The sequence below is a fragment of the Mustela nigripes genome, chromosome 4 (genome assembly GCF_022355385.1).
Source record: "Mustela nigripes isolate SB6536 chromosome 4, MUSNIG.SB6536, whole genome shotgun sequence".
Classification (NCBI taxonomy): domain Eukaryota; kingdom Metazoa; phylum Chordata; class Mammalia; order Carnivora; family Mustelidae; genus Mustela; species Mustela nigripes.
In genome coordinates, this window is record NC_081560.1 from 43,683,037 (window position 1) to 43,705,094 (window position 22,058).

The 22,058-nt window shown below is 36.5% G+C and overlaps 1 protein-coding gene across 1 annotated transcript in view; it reads right to left on the reverse strand.

Moving 5' to 3' along the window:
* Positions 1-22,058, reverse strand: part of BBS9 (Bardet-Biedl syndrome 9) — a 446,650-nt gene that overhangs the window by 404,205 nt on the left and 20,387 nt on the right. The window contains exons 4-5 of the mRNA XM_059397515.1: positions 19,863-19,927; positions 13,018-13,131 (exon numbers count right to left, since the gene is read on the reverse strand). Coding sequence (XP_059253498.1) covers positions 13,018-13,131; positions 19,863-19,927 — 179 coding nt within the window. The remainder of the gene's footprint in view (positions 1-13,017; positions 13,132-19,862; positions 19,928-22,058) is intronic.

Consider the following 22,058-nt stretch of genomic DNA (forward strand, 5'->3'; position numbering starts at 1 on the left):
GGTAATAGTCAACAAACATTCGTTTTTCATATTAAACATTAACATACAGCTTGACTGTGTGTTTTAGAATTTAAATCTGCAAACAAGAACTTCCATGTAGATTGGAAAAGGGTTACTGAATCAACTTAATTCAAGAAAGACTGTGGAGGATAGGGGAGGACTGTTCATTTCCCTTGGCAATATGTTTTCTAGATGAATATTTTAAACTGTTGGAACATTTTATGTCACAGTGTCATTTAAATGAAGTAGTTTTATGGTAATCATTTTCCTTCTCAACTGAGTAAAATATTTAATAGCTCAGTTATTCCACTGTTAAGAAAGGAACCATGATGAAATATATATATAGATCAAAAATGGCTGTCAAATCCTATCAAAACTACCATATTTAACCTTTCTCTCATCAAATGCAGTCCTGACCGCAGATATTTCCATAACACTTTTCCAGCCTTGGCATTCAGCCACCATGAAAGAAATTATTATTTTTTTCAAACAACACCAAGAAACTTAAAATATTCTTTTTAGACCTTCCCCTCTTAGCCACAGTAGGCAAAGAGGCATTTAACCACCAAATTTCTACAGTATATACATATATAGAAGGAATCAAAATTCACCTTTCAGGAAAAGTAACAACTTTAAATGATCACGTAAAAAACGAATTTGCAGACTACAGGGAACCCTCTTTATAACCTTCTCCCAGGAACTAAAGGTTTTATACAATATAATATACAGGAAGACGCTGTTTGAAAGTAACATTGTTTTATGGGTCTTGGACCAGAGATTTTATAAATGAATACCATATATATGAGAAAACCCAGCACAGGATGAGAATCAATCCTATTATCCCCTTGATCTTCCGACTTCTCACTATGGATCTATAAAGGATCTTACAAACAAATGAGGGAAGTTCTCGAATATTATAAAACACCTACACTTTAATGCCAAGGCAAGGAACAGGAGCCAGCACACCATAGGGATCCTTTTCTAACATTTTTCTCTAACATTTCAACCATGTCTGTTAGAAAATAAAGGCCATATGGTTCACTGGTGAGACAAGGGTTATCAAAACATTATCTGTTGATTCCCTATAAGGAAAATAGCATTAATCTTTTATTAGCACTAATATCCCCACACAGAAAAGCAAGACTGTGTCCTGGCTGTTCATTCACCCCAGCTGAGCATATCAGTTCTCTCTCTGGATGACTATCAAAGAATCCAGACGGCTTTGGGAAGTACAGCCTCCCAGCAACCACATGTGGCCACTAACACATTTCCTTGGCAGACAAGAAAAAAGCCTCAGTTTAGACAATTAGAAGTTACTTGAAGGCTGAGGATCTGATGATCTGAGGATCTCAAAATGAGGCAAAACATGACTTACTTGTTCTTCAGTTCACTGTTTTCTTTGGCGGGCTTTTTATTCCAAAGAATGCATGAATTTTTATTTATGTGACAATATAATCCCATACAAGCCTATAGAAGTCATTTTATGATTTAAAAAATATTTCACCATGCTCATATATATTATTAGTAAAATCTGTTCACCTTATTTACTGACAATTATATTCCAAACATACTGAACCTTTTATATACAGCATTTTCTTTCCACGTCGGTCACAAATGTGGTACTACTGTGCTGTCAGACCTTTATAATCCATACCATGCCCATATTATGCCTACATTCTAACTTTAAACTTTCCTTGATAAAAATTCTACTTTTCTGAAGTTTCATTTGTTGAAAAAAAATCAAAGTAAAATAAAAGAACTGGAAGAGTTCAAGGAAAATGAGTTCTCACAGACAGAAAGAAGAGAGATAATAGGGTTAATGAGAAGAAGAAATGTCTTTAAACTAAATATCAAAGAATTTAAATAATTTTTCAAAACTAAAACCTTTTTTAACTTGTGAATATTATCACAAGTACTCAATAATTCTGAATATCACATTTTATGCAAAAAACATATTTAACAAAAGAATGAATAATGTAGAAAAAGAAAACTCTAAATCAAAAAAAAAAAAAAAAAAAAGAGCTCATTATTTCTACTGCTAAGCTTGACTTGTATAAATGCTGCTTCACTAAGTAAAGGTAAGTCCGGAGGCCCAAGTAATCACCTCCACCTTTACCACTATGGTAACTACTACAGTCCATGCACTGCAGTAGTCAGTCAACATGTGTTTGTTAAGGAAAAAAACAAAACTCAGAAGCTGGCTAGGAGTGCACTGGGATAACATTTGTTTCCAAAAAATAACCTTGAAAGCCTGATGTGTATAACATCAGCTCTGTGCAACCACATGGCAATTTTGGTTCATTCACCAACAAATACTATGTGCCAAGGACTGTGTACAACATTAGATACATGGTGAATAGAAGACATGGTATTTGCCCTCATTAAGCATACAGAAAGGCCTCCCTCTCCTTCTCAAAGAGTTCACATAGAATAGCAAGAATATTAATTAAACAAAAAAAGCACCAATGACAGGGTGATATGTAAGGCTACAAAACTAAAAATGAGAACCAAACAAACCCCTAACAATATATACACATACATGAAATACAGCACTATAATAATTGAGAAACAATTTGTTATCAAGTGAGATATGGTTATAGTATCATCTACTAAATCCCAAATGACCAGTGGATTATCCACACAATATGAACAAAATGTAAAAGGAACAGATCTAAAATGACTCTCAGAGACTATTTCATGTAGGGAAATCTCAAATTTCATTGAACAAAAATCATTTACAAGTGATAGTCTAATTATGGACATTGGGGAGGGTATGTGCTTTGGTGAGTGCTGTGAAGTGTGTAAACCTGGTGATTCACAGACCTGTACCCCTGGGGATAAAAATATATGTTTATAAAAAAATTAAAAATTAAAAATTTTTTAAAAATTTAAAAAAAAAAAGATAGTCTAAATATATAGACTGAAATGGGAACCTGAAAAGGCAAAGTAGCAAAAACAAGCAGAAGGCAGTGATGACCGTTAGAAGCACCATTGTACATGCTCCCCATCCGTCACAGAGTACTCCCATCAGTTCCAGAGTACTGATGCAGGGTACACTCTATCCACCTGCAGACACTGTTACCAGACATACTGAGCTGTGACTGGACACAGCCCTCAAGAAGGTTTTCCCAGGGGCACCTGGGTGGCTCAGTGGGTTGAAGCCTCTGCCTTCAGCTCGGGTCATGGTCCCGGAGTTCTGGGATCGATCCCCGCATGGGGCTCTCTGCTCAGTGGGGAGCCTGCTTCCCCTTCTCTCTCTGCCTGCCTCTCTGCCTACTTTGATCTCTGTCTAATTAATTAATTAACTAATTAATTAATTTAAAAATTAAAAAAAGAAGGCTTTCCCAGAATATAAAATAGACACAGGTTTAAAATCACTGTATGGATCTTTTTTTTTTTTTTACCATTTTAAAGGTAAAAAGGAGTATAAGAATTGACAGGTAAAATATATCCATCACCAAATATTTAGGAATATCATATAACATGCTATTTTTTAAATTTATAGATAAACCCAAGTAATATGGGGCTTTTTCCTGTTTGCTAGTAAATCCATATGTTTTCAACTGATGCAAACTGAAGACAATTTTTAATAAATTCTTCAACTGACTTCAAGATATATTCATATTAAGTAAAAGCTTTGCTAAGAAATACATCTATTTCACATATTTATTGCCATTACGTGCATGCATCCCATATTATGTAGCACCAGACTTCACACAACAAACACTTTTTCAATGACTGTGCCATTTTAATGGCAAGATACCTAAATTCCAGAAATAATAAATTACTCTGGGTTAACTCAGGGTGGAATATTCTAGGCTATAGTCTGTTTATATTTATTTATATCCTAACACTGATATATTATCAGTGGTTATCTTTGGAAGATGGTGCTAAATCATTTGTTTCCTCTTTTCTACACATCAATACATTTAACATATTCCTTTGTGATCATAATTACTTTTATAACAAAAGCATACACATTTTGGTGTGGAGAGTACTGAAAGAGGAAAGGATGAAGTAAAATCACGCCCTACATCACTTCAAGTTTCAATTTATCAATAAAAAATTGGGAACATGCCACCAAATTTAACATAGTCTAAACCCAGAAGTAAAAACATGTCAAATGGCCTTGCAAAGCATTTGATTAAACTGAATTACAACTAATCTCTAAATATGAACAAACATTTGGAGCAATTATCACCCCTCCCCCAGTATAGCCAGAATGAGACTGCATGCAGCCCAGAGCACAGCACACTCTTCAACTGCTTATCCCCTGCCTCCTCCAGTCTACATAAACATCTCACAACACACTCAAAACACCACTGCTTGCCTCTCCTGCCCATTGTAAAGCAGCACCCCAGGAAGGTTCTAGGAGAGAAAGAGAAGTCAAAAGCAAGATGGACATTTACAGTGTTTTGGCCACACAGCATCTACTTCACCCTCTTCTGTAAATGTCATATACATGGATTAAACTTGGTCCCAAGTTATTTAGTTGCTCACAGCAAGCTGACCACGAATGTGAACTCAAAGCCCACCAATGCCAAACTTAAATTTTTACACTTTCATTTGCTTTAATTATAGCCCATATTAGCATATTTTTAGCCATTTATAGTATGCCTGTCTTGCATATTCTGCAAAAATGCACCCAACATCTACTAGTCATAGATGAGATAAGTCCTAGCACTACAGAAGTCACTGTTGCCCTCCAAAGCTTCCGGACCAGGACTCACCATCTTGCATCTGAGCAATATCACCTACACATATATCCCCTACTCCGATTACCCTCTCCCCAGGAGTTAGTTTCCTTGCCCATTTCCCCTTCTAGGTGGTGGTCCCCTGCCATGGTCTCTGGAAAATCTCCTGCAGTAAGGGACTTCCCCTTGGTGAAATCATGTCAAACCACCACCCAAACAAATCTCAATTGGGAATACTGACATCTCATAGTCATGACTTTTTGTTTGATCAACTCCAAAATCCTCAAACTCACCACAGTTCATTATTTGCCTACATTCCCCCAAAGATCCACCCCTCTCCACTCTTAGTCTTAGTAGTTAATAGGAAAACTGGCCCTAACTCTCCCACACTTTACTCAGACTCCAGCTTAACTGCATTCCTTCAGTGACAGTGATTGGAATCCAAGATAATTTAGCGTTGCAGCAGCCATCTTTTTTTATTTATTTATTTAATTTATTTATTTCAGAGAGAGTATAAACAAGAAAGAGCACAGGCAGGGGGAACAGCATGCAGAGGGAGAAGCAGGCTCCCCACTGAGCAGGGAGCCCCATGCAGGACTCCATCTCAGGACCCTGAGATCACAACCCAAGCCGAAAGCAGATGCTTAACCATCTGAGCCACCCAGGAGCCCCAACTGTAGCCATCTTGAAACTAAGAGGAAATAGCCTGTCCAAGGAAATAGAAGCGAAAGATGAAAAGAGAGAAACCAAATCTGATCACACTAGAGGCCCAAATGGTGATAGTGAGTAAATGTCTTATTCTTGCATAAGCCTACTGTCAACTGCAGTCAAAAGATTTCTCTGTTTTGTCACCTGGCTTGGGGTCAGTCAGTACATCTGTAACTCCTGATCTCAGGGTTGTGACTCTGAGCCCCACTTTGGATATAGAGATTACTTAAAAATGAAATCTTTAAAGGGTGCCTGGGTACCTCAGTTGGCTAAATGTCTGACTCTTGATTTTGGCTCAGATCATGGTCTCAGGGTCATGAAATCAAGTCCCATGTTGGGCTCCATGCTCAGCATAAATCTGCTTGCAATTCTCTCCTTCTCCCTCCGCCCCTTCCTCTATTCACAAGCACACTCACCTGTTCTCTCTCTTTCTTGAAAATAAATAAGTAAATAAAATCTTTAAAAAAAAAAAAAAATCCTCAGTTCCACTAAAGGCAGAGTTAGAAAGAGAAAAGAAGTACACCCACTAGAAAAGCAAAATTGTGGCACATATAGAAACTGAGAAGTATTGGTTTTTTATGGTAATGTTTCTTTCCATCTTGAATAGTCTGTTACCTGTTAAGCTCAAAATATAAATATCCCCATGAAAAACAAAAACTAATAATCAAGAAAATTAATTTTAAAAATTAGAGCAGACTACAGCTAATAATATTGTATTGTACACTTTAAAATCTGTTAAGAGATATAAATATCAAATCATTGTATTATACACATAAAACTAACATATGTCAGTTTCATGTCAACTATATCTCAATTTAAAAATCTGTTAACAGGGTAGATGTCACGTTAATTGTTCTTACCACAGCAAAATTATAGATAGATAGATACACACACACACATATGTAGATACATAAATAAAAGAAAGAAAGAAAGAGAAAATTGAAGAAAATAAAGGAAAAGAAAAGGAAGAAAGAAAGAATTAGAGTTAAAAAAAAAAAAAACAAGAAATATCAGAGAAGGCTAGAGATTGAAAAAAGAATCAGATGGTACTGATTATTTCTACTGTAAAGTATTAAAGAAACTTTTCACCATAAACCACAAATTCATTGTGAAAAAAGGGCAATAATTCAACAGGACTATAAAGCACAAATTATGTGATAAGAAATAAAATTTTAAGGAACTGGCCCATCATAATCCAAAGAGCATACTTGCTCAAATAAAAATGTATCCAAGTTAATTTTTTCAGCAAAATACTATAGAATATATTTTGTTCATCAGACCAAAATTTCATCCTACCTCTTCAAAGACTTCTCCCACCTTATAAACCCTTTCCCCCTCCAGCTATGGCCTTACCTTACTATTACTCTTCACAGTCAAACCTCTTCATAGAATAGCTTTCCTTTGTGATTTCCATTTCTTCCCCATGAATTCCTCATTCTGGGGCAACTGGACCAGTGCTTCTATTCTTCTGTTAAAAATGCTCTCCCTAAGATCACCAGTGACCTCCAAATGGCTAACTCCAGTATTTTCTTTTTTTAATACTCCAGATGTTTAACCTCTGACTTTCTGGACTCCTTTCATACCTCTTAAAACCTTCTTCCATGACATGCTCTGTCTCTCCACTTATCTTTCAATCTCTTGTGTTCCTTCATCTCCTAACCTTACCCTTCAATTTGTCATTCTCAACAAATACAGTCATAGTACTCTATCCATCTCTAGAGTATGACGATATCCTTCTCCATTGAGATGAGCAGGTAGCAAAAGAAAATTTTGCCTTACTAAAGGCTTTAAACTATAGGTAAGAAAGCCCACTTAGTAGCCTGAAAAATGCCAAAGTTTTTTAAAGAAAAATAATTTTTCTTAAGTGTTGCAAATTCTGAAAAACCATCTCAAGAGGAACAAACCATCCCAGGGAGAATTTGAACAGCTCAGTCTATGGGCAATGAAAGCTTTAGACTGAAGACTATAAAGTTGTTCATTTAGAGGAAACTGGGGATAAAAATGAAGAGCTGAAATAAAATAGGTAATAGTACATTCCCCCACCTTTATGTACTATCCTCCCCATACACATACACACACACATTTATCACATTTATTCAGCCTGAGAAAGCTGCTCCATCCTCAAGTCTCCAGTATAACTTTGTACATATCTATCTCTATTCAATTTACCTGATTATATCATAATTCTTAGGCTTTATTGCTCCCTCGTTGTAAGATTCCTGACAACATAAACTATCTTTTATTCATCTTTCTACTCCTAGAAACTAGTACAGTGCCTGAGTACTCAGAAGACTCTCAGTAAATGTGCACTGGTTGGATGGATGGATAGATGGATAGTGATGATGCAAGGGAGGACTAACACCAGACTTCTTCTAGTCCCTGAAAGTTCCCAGACATCTCCAACAAATCAACTACTTCTTCCCAATGTCCCTTTTGCACACTTGAAAGAGCCATATACGTTATAAGGTTTGTCAGCTTGTCCCAGCCGTACAGGACAAATTTGTGATAACCGAGGATGTGACTAAGGGTCTCCAAGTCATATTATGAATAAATGAAGGCTAAGCTCAACTGTCTTGATGGTAGTAACATATATTACATATACTAGATAAAGTACCTTATTTTACCAAGCTAAGTATTTGCAGTTGTTGACCTTAAAACAATAGCATTCTTTCTTCGCTGGACCACTGGCTTTCTGTCAGTCCACATTAATGCTGTCATTTTTTTTTTTTTAAAGAAAAGGATATCATACATCCTGCTTTTTTTTTTCTTTTTAAGATTGTACGTATTTATTTATTTATTTATTTGTCAGAGAGAAAGAGAGAGAGAGCACACAAGTAGGCAGAGTGGCAGGCAGAGGCAGAGAGAGAAGCATGCTCCCTGCCAAGCAAGGATCCTGGGATCATGACCTGAGCAGAAGGCAGCGGCTTAACCAACTGAGCCACCCAGGCATCCCTAATGCTGCCCTTTTCAAAATACAATTCTGAATTGACAGATTTATCTTAACTAGGTAAAGTGCCATATCAACAACAACTATTTTAGTGACCCAATGAAATAAAAGCAAAGGAAAATCTGGTAGACATATCATTTGTCCCTTTTTTCAAAAACAAGTAGAGTTCCAATTGCCAAATAAATTCCACTAATTTTGATAATATATTTGTAAATCAATTCAAATCTACCTTTTTAAAACTGATTTAGTATCTTTCCAAACTATCATTTGATTGTCCATGGTAATGCCACTCACTAAATTTTGCAAGCATTAATTTGTCAATAGTATAAAAGGCAAAGATAAATGACCATTTTTATAAAACCCGAGTCACAAGTTCTTAAAAAAAAAGCAGTTTAGATTTATATTAGAGAAACTACAAACATTTTTAACTCCAAACACATCTCCTCCCACACTCCTTTTGTTTAAAAAAGCCCAATACAGCCATTAATATCAGTCATTTCTCCCTAAAAAGTATAATATGGGAAGAATTTTAACTTAAATTCTGGAATGGTAGGTAGTACTCTGAATAACGGAAGGTATTAAGGAAATATTCCTCAACTAGCTCATAAAACTAGATTTTCTATTTCTTTACCATTTTTTCTCATTAAGAGACATTACATGTAGCTTGACATAAAAAGGAATACAACTTTGAGTTTTTGCAGATATATAAAAGGTGTTTTTGAAAGACTTTCTTAATGAACATGTAAACAAAAAAAGTTTTAAAAAACAGTAATCACTCTTTTGCTAATTTCAAATCATATATTACCCTCCCATATATAATTCTCTCTGATTATTGGGGACCTGAGGGAGGATTTTTCTTAGAAACCAAAGCAAGAACCAAAAAATCAATGGAAAAACCAAGTATCTGACCCAGAAGTTATTCAACATGTTGTCCATTATCTACAAAATCAGAGTTATGCACTAACTTCAGATAAAATAAGGTACACCTCCTTCTGATAGGGAAGTTTTTTCTGATTTAGGAAAGTTAATTTACTCACAGCCCAGACAAGGAAGCATTTTAGTACGGTTAACACCACTAGATTCTAGAAGCAGAAAGTCTGAATTAGAATCCCTTCTCTACCATTGGCTTAGTATATCTTAAGTTACTCAACCTGTAAAGCACTTAGAGCAGTGCCTAGTACAGAACAGTACTCAGCAGATGGAGGACAGCAAAATACCTCTAGATCTCTGAGACATGGCATCATTGAGAAGAGCATTAGAAATCTCAAACTCAGGTCCAATTCTGGACTTACAAAATTAGAACCTGCATTTTTATCAAGATCCCATTATGATTCAAATGCAATTTAAGGTTTGAGAAGCACAGAAAGCATTTTTACGTTATATTCTGAGATGTTACCTATTATAATTAAATTTTCTTAAAACCACTCCAATACTCTTCTGAAACATGAGGAAGCCACACTTATTTGTAGTAAAAGAGAAAGTATTACTTGGGCTCAAAATTCCTCCACTGGTGATTTCTTACCATACTTTATTTAAGGCAGAATGCACTAAAATCCAAGGTTGTGGAGGACTGCCATCTAGTGGTAGTTTATTCTGGTGCACATTCAAAACAAATTCGCTCTGCCTTCCCATTCCTTATAACACGTTTGTTTAAAATGGGGCCACGTTTTCTTCTTGCTTAATTCCTTTCTTGAGGACTACTGACATGATTATACAGCTAAATAATTCCACAAGAATGTATGCTAAATAAGAGGAATATATAAGACAACAAATTATAAGTCTCCTTTTTTAAACTCAGATCAAGTCTAGGGAAGTCTTCAAATTAAAAGACTGATTAGCTCACTCCTGGAAAAGTGCACATTAGGCACACACAGTGACTTCAGGCTTAGAAAATGGGCTTGTATAGAAATGTGCATATCTTGGACTGACTTTTGCTTTCTTCTTAAGTTATATACTTCGTACAATTTATTTATATAGTATATGGCAGGAGAAATTATCAGGTTGAGAAAAAAAATTGTATAACCTTCTGACTCAATATTCATTCCACATTCTATCCTAGGGAAATAATCAGAAATGTGGACAAAGAGTTATGTACAAAGATGTATATTTCAGCAAACAAAACAATCTTAATAGCTTCATAATAACCTACTGAATCTATGCATCAAAACTTAGTCATTCTGTTCTATAACTCATTTGGATCAGTTCTCATTTTTTTCTATTACAATAGGTATATATGAAACGAAGGGAGGGAGGACAGAAAGAGGGAGGAGATAACTATCTGGCAACTTGATAGGATTTTTCTATATTTTGGCTCATCTCCTAATACACACTACCATAAGTCACATATAAGCATCCAAGAATATTTTTATGGTTTTCTATAGCCAACCTGCTTTCTAAAAGTGTTATGTCATTTTACATGGCCCCAAGCAATGTAGGATATGCTATCACCTCTCTAGCATCAGATTTTATCCCATGGCCAATTTTTTTAACAGTTGTACTGAGATACTATATATCACCTCTTTGAAGTATACAGCTCAAATATTTACTGTATTTACAGTGTGCAACCATCACCATAATCTAATTTTCGAACATTTTCATCCTCTGAAAAAGAAATCATGTACTTATTAGTAGTAACTCCCTATTAACCCTGGGAATCCTCCAATATGGCTGGTTATTACTAATTCACCAACCTCATTATATTTCATAGTTTTTGTAGATACCACAATGATATTATGTGTTTCAAACCCATTAAATGGAATAATCACTTCTGCTACTCAGACATTTCTGTTTCAAATTGTGAAATATTCTGTTTAACCATAGGAAAGTAAAGCATATCAGAATGGCCTCTTGTTTTTTCAAAAGATACTTTTTACATGTAAGGCATAATTTAAGAAATAAGAGAAGTATCATATAAGTACAAAGTCATCTTTTCAAAACAACTAGCAACTATCATTATTTTGTAAATCCATTATTAAATCACCAAAAATATCAAACAAAAACAAGGAATCCCTTTCTAGGTATTTAAAACTTTATTTTAATTGGGTTAACTTGATCTGATTTAAAAAAAAAAAAGAGCAATCAATATAACATTTGATAGGTGGTCTAAAGAATTGACTTGATTCTACCCAAAAAAAAATAAAACTTACTTTCATTTAGCCAAAGCACTTTTTTCCTTATTCATAATTTTTTTGGACTCCAGATGCACAGAATTTAGCAATTTACCTTTTGAAGATTTAATAGAGTAAAAAGAATTAAAACAGTTTATTAAACAGCAGAGAACTAGGTCCCCTGGTCAGACTTTTTTTTTTTTTTTAAAGAATACTGAAACTCAGTTCTGAAAGCTAAGGTTAAAAAGGGATACTTCACTGATAAAAGTTAGCCGCTCATCAAATTTTAGCCTTCTCCTCTCTTCATCCAACTCTGGACATCTCCCATATTCCATAAATAATCCAAACGTTCCCATTACTCAAGTTAAACAATTCTGCAATCCAGCCAAGTGTTCTGTTTCATATCACTTTATGCAAAACATTTATTTGTACATCACCACCTAAAATATTCCTGTTAACTGATACACTCAAATTCATTCTTCCTCACCTTTATCTCTGTATGAAAAAACTGAGTTGACACAAATGACTTCCAAAATAAAGTCATTTTTTTATGCCACTAAAGAAAAATCTGATATAGGTAGCCTACATTTTAATGCAATGATTAAACAATAAACCAAAAAAATATGAGCCCAGAAAGATGCAAAATATTATGAAATCCCTAGTTCATGTTCCACAGGTCTCTCTCTCTCTCATACACACACACACACACACACACACACACACAGGTAAGTGTCACTACCCGGCTTTCTATCCTCACTCCAGCACCAGTGGCTCCTCTATCACCCTATCACGGGGAAGTGAGAGGAGGTTAAGCGGTAGATAAAAACTCTCCCATGCCAACAGCAACAGTGTACCCAAGCAAGCATCAAGCCCTGGTAACACAGGAAGCTCTGAGATTAGGGTGGGCAGGCTCCACGTAGCCCCATGCTACTTAGATAAAGATACCCCCAAGGTGAAAGAAACCCCGCCTCACTGAGCCAATACTTTTGAGAAATATATAAAAGGCCCCCTTGCTCTGGGGAGGTTTACTGCAGGCCAAAGCACATGGCTTGATAAGCAGGATGAGGTCTGCATTTCACTCTGTGTTTGCCCCCAGTCTAGGCGCCCTAGAGCAGAAACAATATACAAAAACCTATGCAGTGGCCCTGGAGGTGGGCGAGGTAGGAGAGGGTTCTGCAGCTTCGCCCTGCCTATCACAAGTAGGACAGGGACGCCCTATCAAAGAGATCAACCCCTTCATCCACTGAGAGAGGCAGTCACACACGGTTCCCAAAAAAAAGCTCAATTTCAGTCAACTCATGTACAAAGACAAAATTTAAAGGAAGACACTTTTAGCAATATCTCTATAGACCATATAAAAGTGCTGGTTGTAGGAAAATCAAACACATTTGATGTTTAAAGTTTTCTCTTTTCATATTTTGCTTGACCACTTGAATATAAAGGTCTCAATAAAATATTTAACTCCCTCTGAGATTCATACCCCATGATCCTCCATTTTTATATAGCCAAATATCCTAAATCTGCTACTTGCAATAGCATCCTCATGATTAATGCCAATTACCTTTTACACCACCAAAGGATCCGTAAGTCATATTGCAGGCTGTTCTCTGCAGATTATGTTCATACATCAATTTGATCTGATACTGGTTTCCATGTTCCACATTACCCAAGGTTCCTAAAGAGATAAAAATTATAGAATCACTTTGTATTTGTTTACATTTAAAAAATATTCATTTCTGGGGGCGCCTGGGTGGCTCAGTGGGTTAAGGCCTCTGCTTACGGCTCAGGTCATGATCCCAGGGTCCTGGGATCGAGCCCCACATCGGGTTCTCTGCTCAGCAGGGAGCCTGCTTCCTCCTCTCTCTCTATCTCTCTGGCTACCTGTGATCTCTGTCTGTCAAATAAATAAATCTTTAAAAAAAAAAAAATTCATTTCTTCTCATCCTCTACACCAATTCTAAGTAATTCAATTTCAGTGAAATTTAAAATGACAAAGCACTAAAACAATGTGTATTATGAATAATTAGCATACTGATGACACAGAATGCCAGCACAGTTAGGACAATTTAAGTCTTGGCTAGATTATACCATTAGATGAAATACCACCCTGGGTGACATTTCTTATCTATTTCCATTAGGTCTGAGTAAAGTGTATTATTTAAATAAAAACAAAAACACGCAATTTCAGTTCTGAAATAAGGTTAAGTTCCTTACACTTAAACAATAATAGAGCAAAGACACGACTCAAAGTGTCTTAGAAAAAATTCCCCACTTTGAAGCAATTCAATTTCCTGTCCCACCTCTCAAAATACTCAAGCCCCTAATACACTATAACTTAATTTAATGGAGAGATATTCCAAAGTTTCCTTTAGCAAGCATATAGGACAATATGTTTTATATGAAGTCCGCAAAGAATCTTCTTCAAAACAAAGATACTTTCATTTAATAGATCATATGTACTACAATTGCTTTCTATTTCTGAGATCACAACTCAAGCTAAATGCAGATACTCAAGCAACCGAGCCAGCCAAGTGCCCCAAAAAAGATTCCTTATACTTATTTTACTCTCTGGTTGTTTTCTAGAGTACTTATAAATGAAGCTATGTCCCAGTAACCAGGCAAGAGCGTTATAGTTAAAAGAGGTGATGGGAAGAAAAAGGATTCAGAAATCAACTTTTTCCATTAAGGAACATCTTTGTTTTTCATTCAAAAATGCAAAATTTAAAGAAAAACTTAAAATATAAAATATAAAGCAAATGAAATAGTCCCCAAACTGGATAGTATTAATTAGATCATTAAAACAATCTAAACATATATGTCTGTCTGTATGTATGTGTATACATATTTACACATGAGCATTTGTTTTTTGTCCAAAAGGTTTTACCAATGTAACACTGAGGTTGTAAGAACCCAAATATTTCTATTTCCATTTTAGAAGTGAGGCAAGTACCCTAAGTTTAAAAAAAAATTTAAGGGACACCTGGATGGCTCAGTCTTTAAGGATCTGCCTTTGACTCAGGTCACGATCCCAGGATTCTGGGATCGAATCCTGCATCAGGCTCCTTGCTCAGTGGGGAGCCTGCTTCTCCCTCTGCCTGCTATTCCCCTTCTTGTGCTCTCAATCTCCCTGATAGGTAGATAGAAAGATAGATAGATAGATAGATAGATATTTAAGAAATTTCCCCCCCAAATCACACAGCTGGCAAAGGACAGAGTATTCAAACTAGGTCTTCAGAGTTAGCACCATATATCCTGGTGCCTGGCTGTCCATCATTTTACAACTTGGAAAAAACTTGGTAAGACAATGACAATTTCCCTAAACAAATCAGCCAACAAAAAACATCATTTCTACCTCTACCTTTCTTGCCTGGCCTTTTCTTCATTTGGAAGGTGAAGGGTTAAAAGAGAAAACTAACAGGAGGATTTCTTGGAGGAAAATCATTTCTACTCTGATTTATGACCCTGAAAATGGGAACAACAGACTTCACATGCCAATAGAATAAGAAACAAAGAGAAAGACTCAAATTTGCCTGCTAACCCTGATAGATGAAGGCTTTGTGGAATTTAAATGGTAGTAAAAGCAGTAAGGTCCAGGGAAACCGAGGAGTAATCGCAACCACATGGGCCAAAAAAAGAGAAAAAAAAAAAAAAGGAAAGAAAAAGAAACACATACACACACACTAAAATAACTCATAGCCTTAACCTTAGGAGAGGTCTAGCCTCCAAGAAACCAGAAAAAGAAGTTCAAAGAAACATTTGGTTTGCCCCTACAGAAATTACCAAATCCGTCCTATACCTAAAACCAAATCAACACCTCTGAGTTAGGAATGCACTTACACATGTTTGTTAGCTGAAAGGTCAGTGAACAGAGGGGTTCAGCATTCAATACTTATACAAACTTGGCATGAAATGACACTTGGGATTTGTATTCTGAAAAAGCTCCAAAGGCATTGGAAATCTTCAGATTTCAGGTAATAGCACTTTAAAACTTAATAGTGCACCTATGGAGAACAGAAGACAATTCGTCTTCCTTAGACACTACTTTGGTAATATCTGAAAAGGTAGTATCTTAACTATCTTAAGGTAGTATCTGAAAAATCTAAAATATCTGACCATTTTTTTTCTAGAGACACATCAATGGTACAAGATTAAAACTACTTATACACAAGGAGGTTTGGGGGGATATTTTTGCTCGTTTGTTTTTTAAGATGTTATTTATTTACTTGACAGAGAGAGAGGGAACAAGCAGTGGGAGCAGCAGGCAGAGGGAGAGGGAGAAACAGGCTCTCTGCCAAACAGGGAGCTTGATGCAGGGCCCAATCCCAGGACCCTGGGATCATGACCCGAGTTGAAGGCAGAACATTAAAAGAATGGGCCACCCAGCACCCTTACTTATACACAGATTTTGTCCTGGGATATACAGATTGAATATAGCAAGTGTATCTTTATAACTACAGTCCATGTATAGCTAGAATTAGTATGAATTTTCATCAATCAGAAAGTAAAAAGGATAACAGAACATGCAGGTTGTTAGGCTTATTACTAAGCACAATTTGATTTAAACAAAAATATTCTCTAGAAAAATCAATGATCACCTTAACAACAGTTTTTGGTACAGTTTTAGACAAATGTGGAGAAATCCAATGAAGTAAAAATGAAATAAAAGCCGCTATAAAGTAAATTAAAAGGTTCATTGTGTTAAATAACCAAATTAGATTATATAAAAGTATGAAAAATAAAGAACCACATCTTTTTGCCCCCTCACAGCAAACATTAAAATTCTATAAATATGTCAAATGCTGGGACACCTGGGTGGCTCAGTTGGTTAAGCAGCTGCCTTCGGCTCAGGTCATGATCCCAGGGTCCTGGGATCGAGTCCCACATCGGGCTCCTTGCCCTCCGCAGGGAGCCTGCTTCTCCCTCTGACTCTGCCTGCCATTCTGTCTGCCTATGCTCGCTCTCGCTCACTCTCTCTCTCTGACAAATAAATAAATAAAATCTTTAAAAAAAAAAAAAATATGTCAAATGCTTAGCAAATGCTTGTTGAAGTACACAATCTTTGGAAAAGAATATTTAAGAGGACATAATCAGTATAGTTTATGCTCACACATCTGTAACCACTTACTCAGAAACTGAAGCCCATCAGAAAGGAATCTGAAATGCCATGTGATGTTTTTCCTTTCGGTATCGTAAGTTAGGCTAACTTCATTTTAGCAAGACCCTGCTATTTCTCTATATTAAGCATGTATTTGATAACATTATCACCCACCAAAAACAGGTCAGCACAGCAGCCTATGAAGGGCTGTTTGGTGTGTCCAGGAGGTCTCCTCTAGCATGCCTCAAATCGTTTTTAGAAGCACACATCATGTGTGCTGGGTGGCTAAGTCGTTAAACGTCTACCTTCAGCTCAGGTCATGATCCCAGGGTCCTGGGATGGAGCCCCACATCTGGGCTCCCTGCTCTGCTGGAAAGTCTGCTTCTCCATCTCCCACTCCCCCTGCTTGTGTTTCCTCTCTCGCTCTCTCTCTATCACATAAATAAATAAAATCTTTAAAAAAAAATTTCTGAGTAGAAGCACAGGGCATAAAAAGCAAACAAATATATTTGGGGAGGGGCCAGTTGGAGGTGAGAATGTCAAGTTCAGCTAGCACTTTCATTTGTTGATACCAGTGGTTTTACTTAAACTAAAAAATGTTTATGCTTGCCCTGTTAAAGTAAAAGCTAGGTAAAAGTTCAGTCTGGAACCACAGAAACATATTCAAGAGAACAAAAATATTAACTTCCCTGCTTCTCCATTTAAGCCAAGCCAGAAAAAATATACAAATTGTCAGCCTCCAAATATTATAAGAGGCTGAAGAAATGAGAGACAGAATAGGGAAGTGAGGTGGGGCATAAGGGAATGTAGTTTGGAGAACTCTTTATCCCCAGAGAATACAAAGCTTGCAAATGAATACAAAGAATAAAAGAGCAATAAAATCACCATTCCCATGACAAATAACTGTCATTTTCAACACTAGTTTGAAGCAAAATACCAATGTCCCATAAACAAGTTGTGACCAAACATGCCAGTTTCTTTCAGCATGTCTTTTTAATAAACATACACTTTATCACTAGTTTATTGTGCCCTATACTTCAGGGAAACTCTAGAGCTTTCTGACTTTCTGGGCCATCATTCAAATGGGACCAGGGAAGGCCAAGAGTCTTAACTAATTTCTTGTTTGTAGGATTTTTCCCTCTCCTGCCCTCTTAAAACTTCCAGAAGAGACCAAATCTCCAAGAAGTATTCAGGGGTAACTGCACAAGTTCCCCTCCTCCATGTCCTGTGTAACACAGTTAATAGCATCACCTCATAGTTAACAAGCCTTATGATGGAAAAGGGAGGACAACTAGATGCATGTGGTAAAGTAGCCTATATCACATCTTCTCCATCTTCTGGAACACTAAATATTTGCCCCATCACTAGGAAAAGCAACATCTTTTACCATGAAATCAACGGGAGTGTTTACCAATGACAGAGAGGTACTATAATGGACTTCTGACTTGTAAATGGAAATGTAGAAAAGAAAATGATAGTGGTAACAGAGAAAAAAAAAGAAGGAAGAATAAAAGTAACACAGATTAATAAAGAACCCCTACCAACTGCCTCAACACTACCCAAAAATTAGTTCATTTGTACAGTCAACATATGCCCACCATATACCATAGGCCAGGTTACCAAGCCTGCCTTAGAAATCTAACAGACCTTCACCGCCAAAAAGAGACTACTTAAGAATATCCAGCTCAGGGGCACCTAGGTGGCTGAGTTGGTTGGGTGCCTGATTCTTGCTCAGCTCAGGTCTTGACTTCAGGGTTGTGAGTTCAAGCCCCGCACTGGGCTCCACACTGGGTATATAAATATACACATATAAATACAGTACAGACAAATCATTATGCAAATGGAAAGCAAAATACAAAGAGAGCTCAAATCAAGAGAATGAGTATGGAAAATCCAAATACTAGAAGCTAATATTTATAGCAAACTCCAAAGAACATCTTTTTTTTTTTTTTTAAAGATTTTATTTATTTATTTGACAGAGAGAGATCACAAGTAGACAGAGAGGCAGGCAGAGAGAGAGAGGGAAGCAGGCTCCCTGCTGAGCAGAGGCCCGATGCGGGCCTCGATCCCAGGACCCTGAGATCATGACCTGAGCCGAAGGCAGCGGCTCAACCCACTGAGCCACCCAGGCGCCCCCAAAGAATATCTCTTGTATAAGGAATAGACCCCAAAGAATTAGCTTTATTGTACCCATAAAAAAATTTCCCCAATATTGACATCCATGAAAAGAACTCTCTCAGCTTGAACTAAAATTTAATTACAACAAATATTTTTAAGTTACCTTTTATATTTAGTAAGGATCAAAATGCTGAAACCAAACTACAGTTAACTGCCATAGTGGTATCTACAGAACAGTGTCAGAAAATGACACCTGATTAGACCTTAAACAAGTGCCTTAAGGCAGGCTGGGGAGAAACAACCGAAAGCCAAGAAATTTGAATTATAAAAAGAAAACACCTAAGGTTCATCGAAGAAAAAGTACTTTTTTTTTTTTTTTTTTTTTAAAGATTTTTATTTATTTGTTAGAGAGAGAGATACAGAGCGCAAGCACAGGCAGACAGAGTGGCAGGCTAGAGGCAGAGGGAGAAGCAGGCTCCCTGCCAAGCAAGGAGCCCGATGTGGGACTCGATCCCAGGACGCTGGGATCATGACCTGAGCCGAAGGCAGCCGCTTAACCAACTGAGCCACCCAGGCGTCCCGAAGAAAAAGTACTTTAAACCACCATGACTCTCAGCATCTAATGATTTTTGTTGTTGCTTTTAAACATCTCTTAAAACTCAAGCATCCTGGATAAAAGTCACCGCATAAGGAATATAGTCAATGCTATTATAATAGCATTATATGGTGACATATGATAGCCACACTTATGGTGAGCACAGCATAACATATAAGAGCAGTGGAATCACTATGCTGTATACCTGAAACTAATGTAACATTGTGTGTCAGCTATACTTTAATAAAAAATAAATAAAAATTTTCTTAAACACTCAAGTATCCTAAGTATGCAGAATTGGCCTCTATTTCTCACAGACAATCCTGGACACAATTCCTGGAAAAAGATCTCAAGGAATCCTCTACTAGAAATTTAAATATGCATATAAATAGCAAACAAGAAAAAATGTAATAGCCTAAGTACCAGAAAAAACAAAATGAACAAGGTAAAATGTTAACCAAAATAAGAAAATATTCAACCAAATGTTTTGTGTTCTCTAACAAGTGAACATAAGAGTATCTATTCTTATATAATATTAAGAGGTATTTATATTAAAGTGTTTTTAATACAAATTTTACATTTAAAAAATGTTTCTTACCTGAGACAGAATAGACACAAAGTTTTCTAGAATGCAACACAGCCAAATGAAGCATTTCAGTACCTCTGAAAAATAGGATAAGTTTTAAAGTTTTAAATATCAATTTCAGATGTAACCAAAAAAATTATAAAATAATTTTTAAAAGAGATTATAACCACAACCTACCAAGAGTAAACTAAAAATTTACTAGATAACATTTCAAACTGAAAAATAAATGGAACAACAAACACCCACTTTGACAATTCCAGAGGCTCAAGGACTCTGCGTCAAGGAACTGCCTCTAATTGAAGTCACTGTAGCCTCTCAGGAAGTCATATCAGAGGCCCTTTCATGAATGCTCTCCCATAATAACAGAGATCCAAGTTCTGGTCTTGTCTTTCTGGGTAATCAACCTCTGACCTTGGTCAAGTTACTTAATCTTTCTGAGCCTGTTTCCCCTTTTGGAAAATAAGAGGTTTCAATTAAATGAAATAAAATCATGTGACAGCACCTTGTAAAGTATAAAGCACCAAAGAATGCTAATCATTATTAGTAAATGGCATATGTCACTTCCAGCTCAGAAATTTTATTAAAGGCACTGAAAATATTTCAGTTTGGACTAAACTGACACGGGCACTAATACACTTCCCAGGCCCTATCAAGTGGTTTCCAAGACATAATATAATCTAGAAATCGTTAAGTTCAGTCTTCAAGCGTCAGGTCAGTGGACAGAAAGGTGAAAAGGATGTAAATGGCAGTGCTCTGCTGCAGAGTAGGGCCAGATAGAGAAAGCAGCTACTCGTCAGCTCTGGGCATGTGGCCAAATCTCTACATTTTTTTCAAGAAAAACCAGAAAGCATGGATTTTATGTGAAATCTCCTGGATCTTAAATATTGGCAACTCTTTTAAATCTAAAACACAGGGATGCCTGGGTGGCTCAGTTGGTTAAGCAGCTGCCTTCGGCTCAGGTCATGATCCCAGGGTTCTGGGATCGAGTCCCACATCGGGCTCCTTGCTCGGCAGGGAGCCTGCTTCTCCCTCTGCCTCTGCCTGCCTCTCTGTCTGCCTGTGCTCACTCGCTCTCTCTCCCTCTGTCTCTGACAAATAAATAAATAAAATCTTTAAAAAAAAAAAAAAAGAACCGCCACACTGTTTTAATAAATAAATAAATAAATAAATAAATCTAAAACACATCTGCAAACAGTCCTCCAGAGTACAACCTCTGATATAGATTCTGTTCTAAACTACAAAGACTATAATTGAAATCTGAAGACCTGGATTGGGGTCTTGACTGTGCACCTGATCTGTGTAATCATTTGACCTTTCAGAGTATTAGTATTAGTCTTTCATTTACAAAATAAGAATATTGGTTAATACCTCCAAAACGTCCTTATAATGAATAGAAGTGCTCACTATCCATTCTACTACCAAAAAAATGCAAATATATATACAACTGTCACATACTCAATTCTGACTTCAAAAAATAATTATCGCCCTGTACACTCAAAACAATTGTTCTATCATGCACAGGAAAAGAATATAATGTCATGGAAAGATAACAGAGTATGGAATCAGACAGACCCGGGTCTGAATCCTGGCTGTGTGACCTAAAGCTCTGAGCTCTAGCTAGTTTCCTTATCTTTTTTTTAATAATTTTTTATTTTTTTATTAACATATAATGTATTATTAGCCCCAGGGGTACAGGTCTGTGAATCGCCAGGTTTACACACTTCACAGCACTTACCATAGCTAGTTTCCATATCCATAAATACAGATCACATCTTACAGATAAGATTAGAGAGATTGTACTAGTTAATTAATAGCAGTATAGTATCCTCTCATAAATGTTAACCTCCTTCATTCCATCAAGCTATACGTAGGACACCTGGGTGGCTCAGTGATTTAAGATACTGCCTTCAGCTCAGGTCATGATCTCAGGGTCCTGGGATTGGGTCCCACATCGGGCTCTCTGCTCAGCAGTAAGCCTGCTTCCCCCTGTTCCCTGCCTGCCTCTCTGCCTCTCTCTCTTTGTCAAATAAATAAATAAAATATTCTAAATAAATGAATAAATTATAGATGTGTGTGTGTGTGTATATATATATATATATTAAATAAATTATATGTTTGTGTGTGTATATATACCTATATATATACGTATATATATGTGTGTGTATATATATACACACATATATATATGTGTGTGTGTGTATATATACA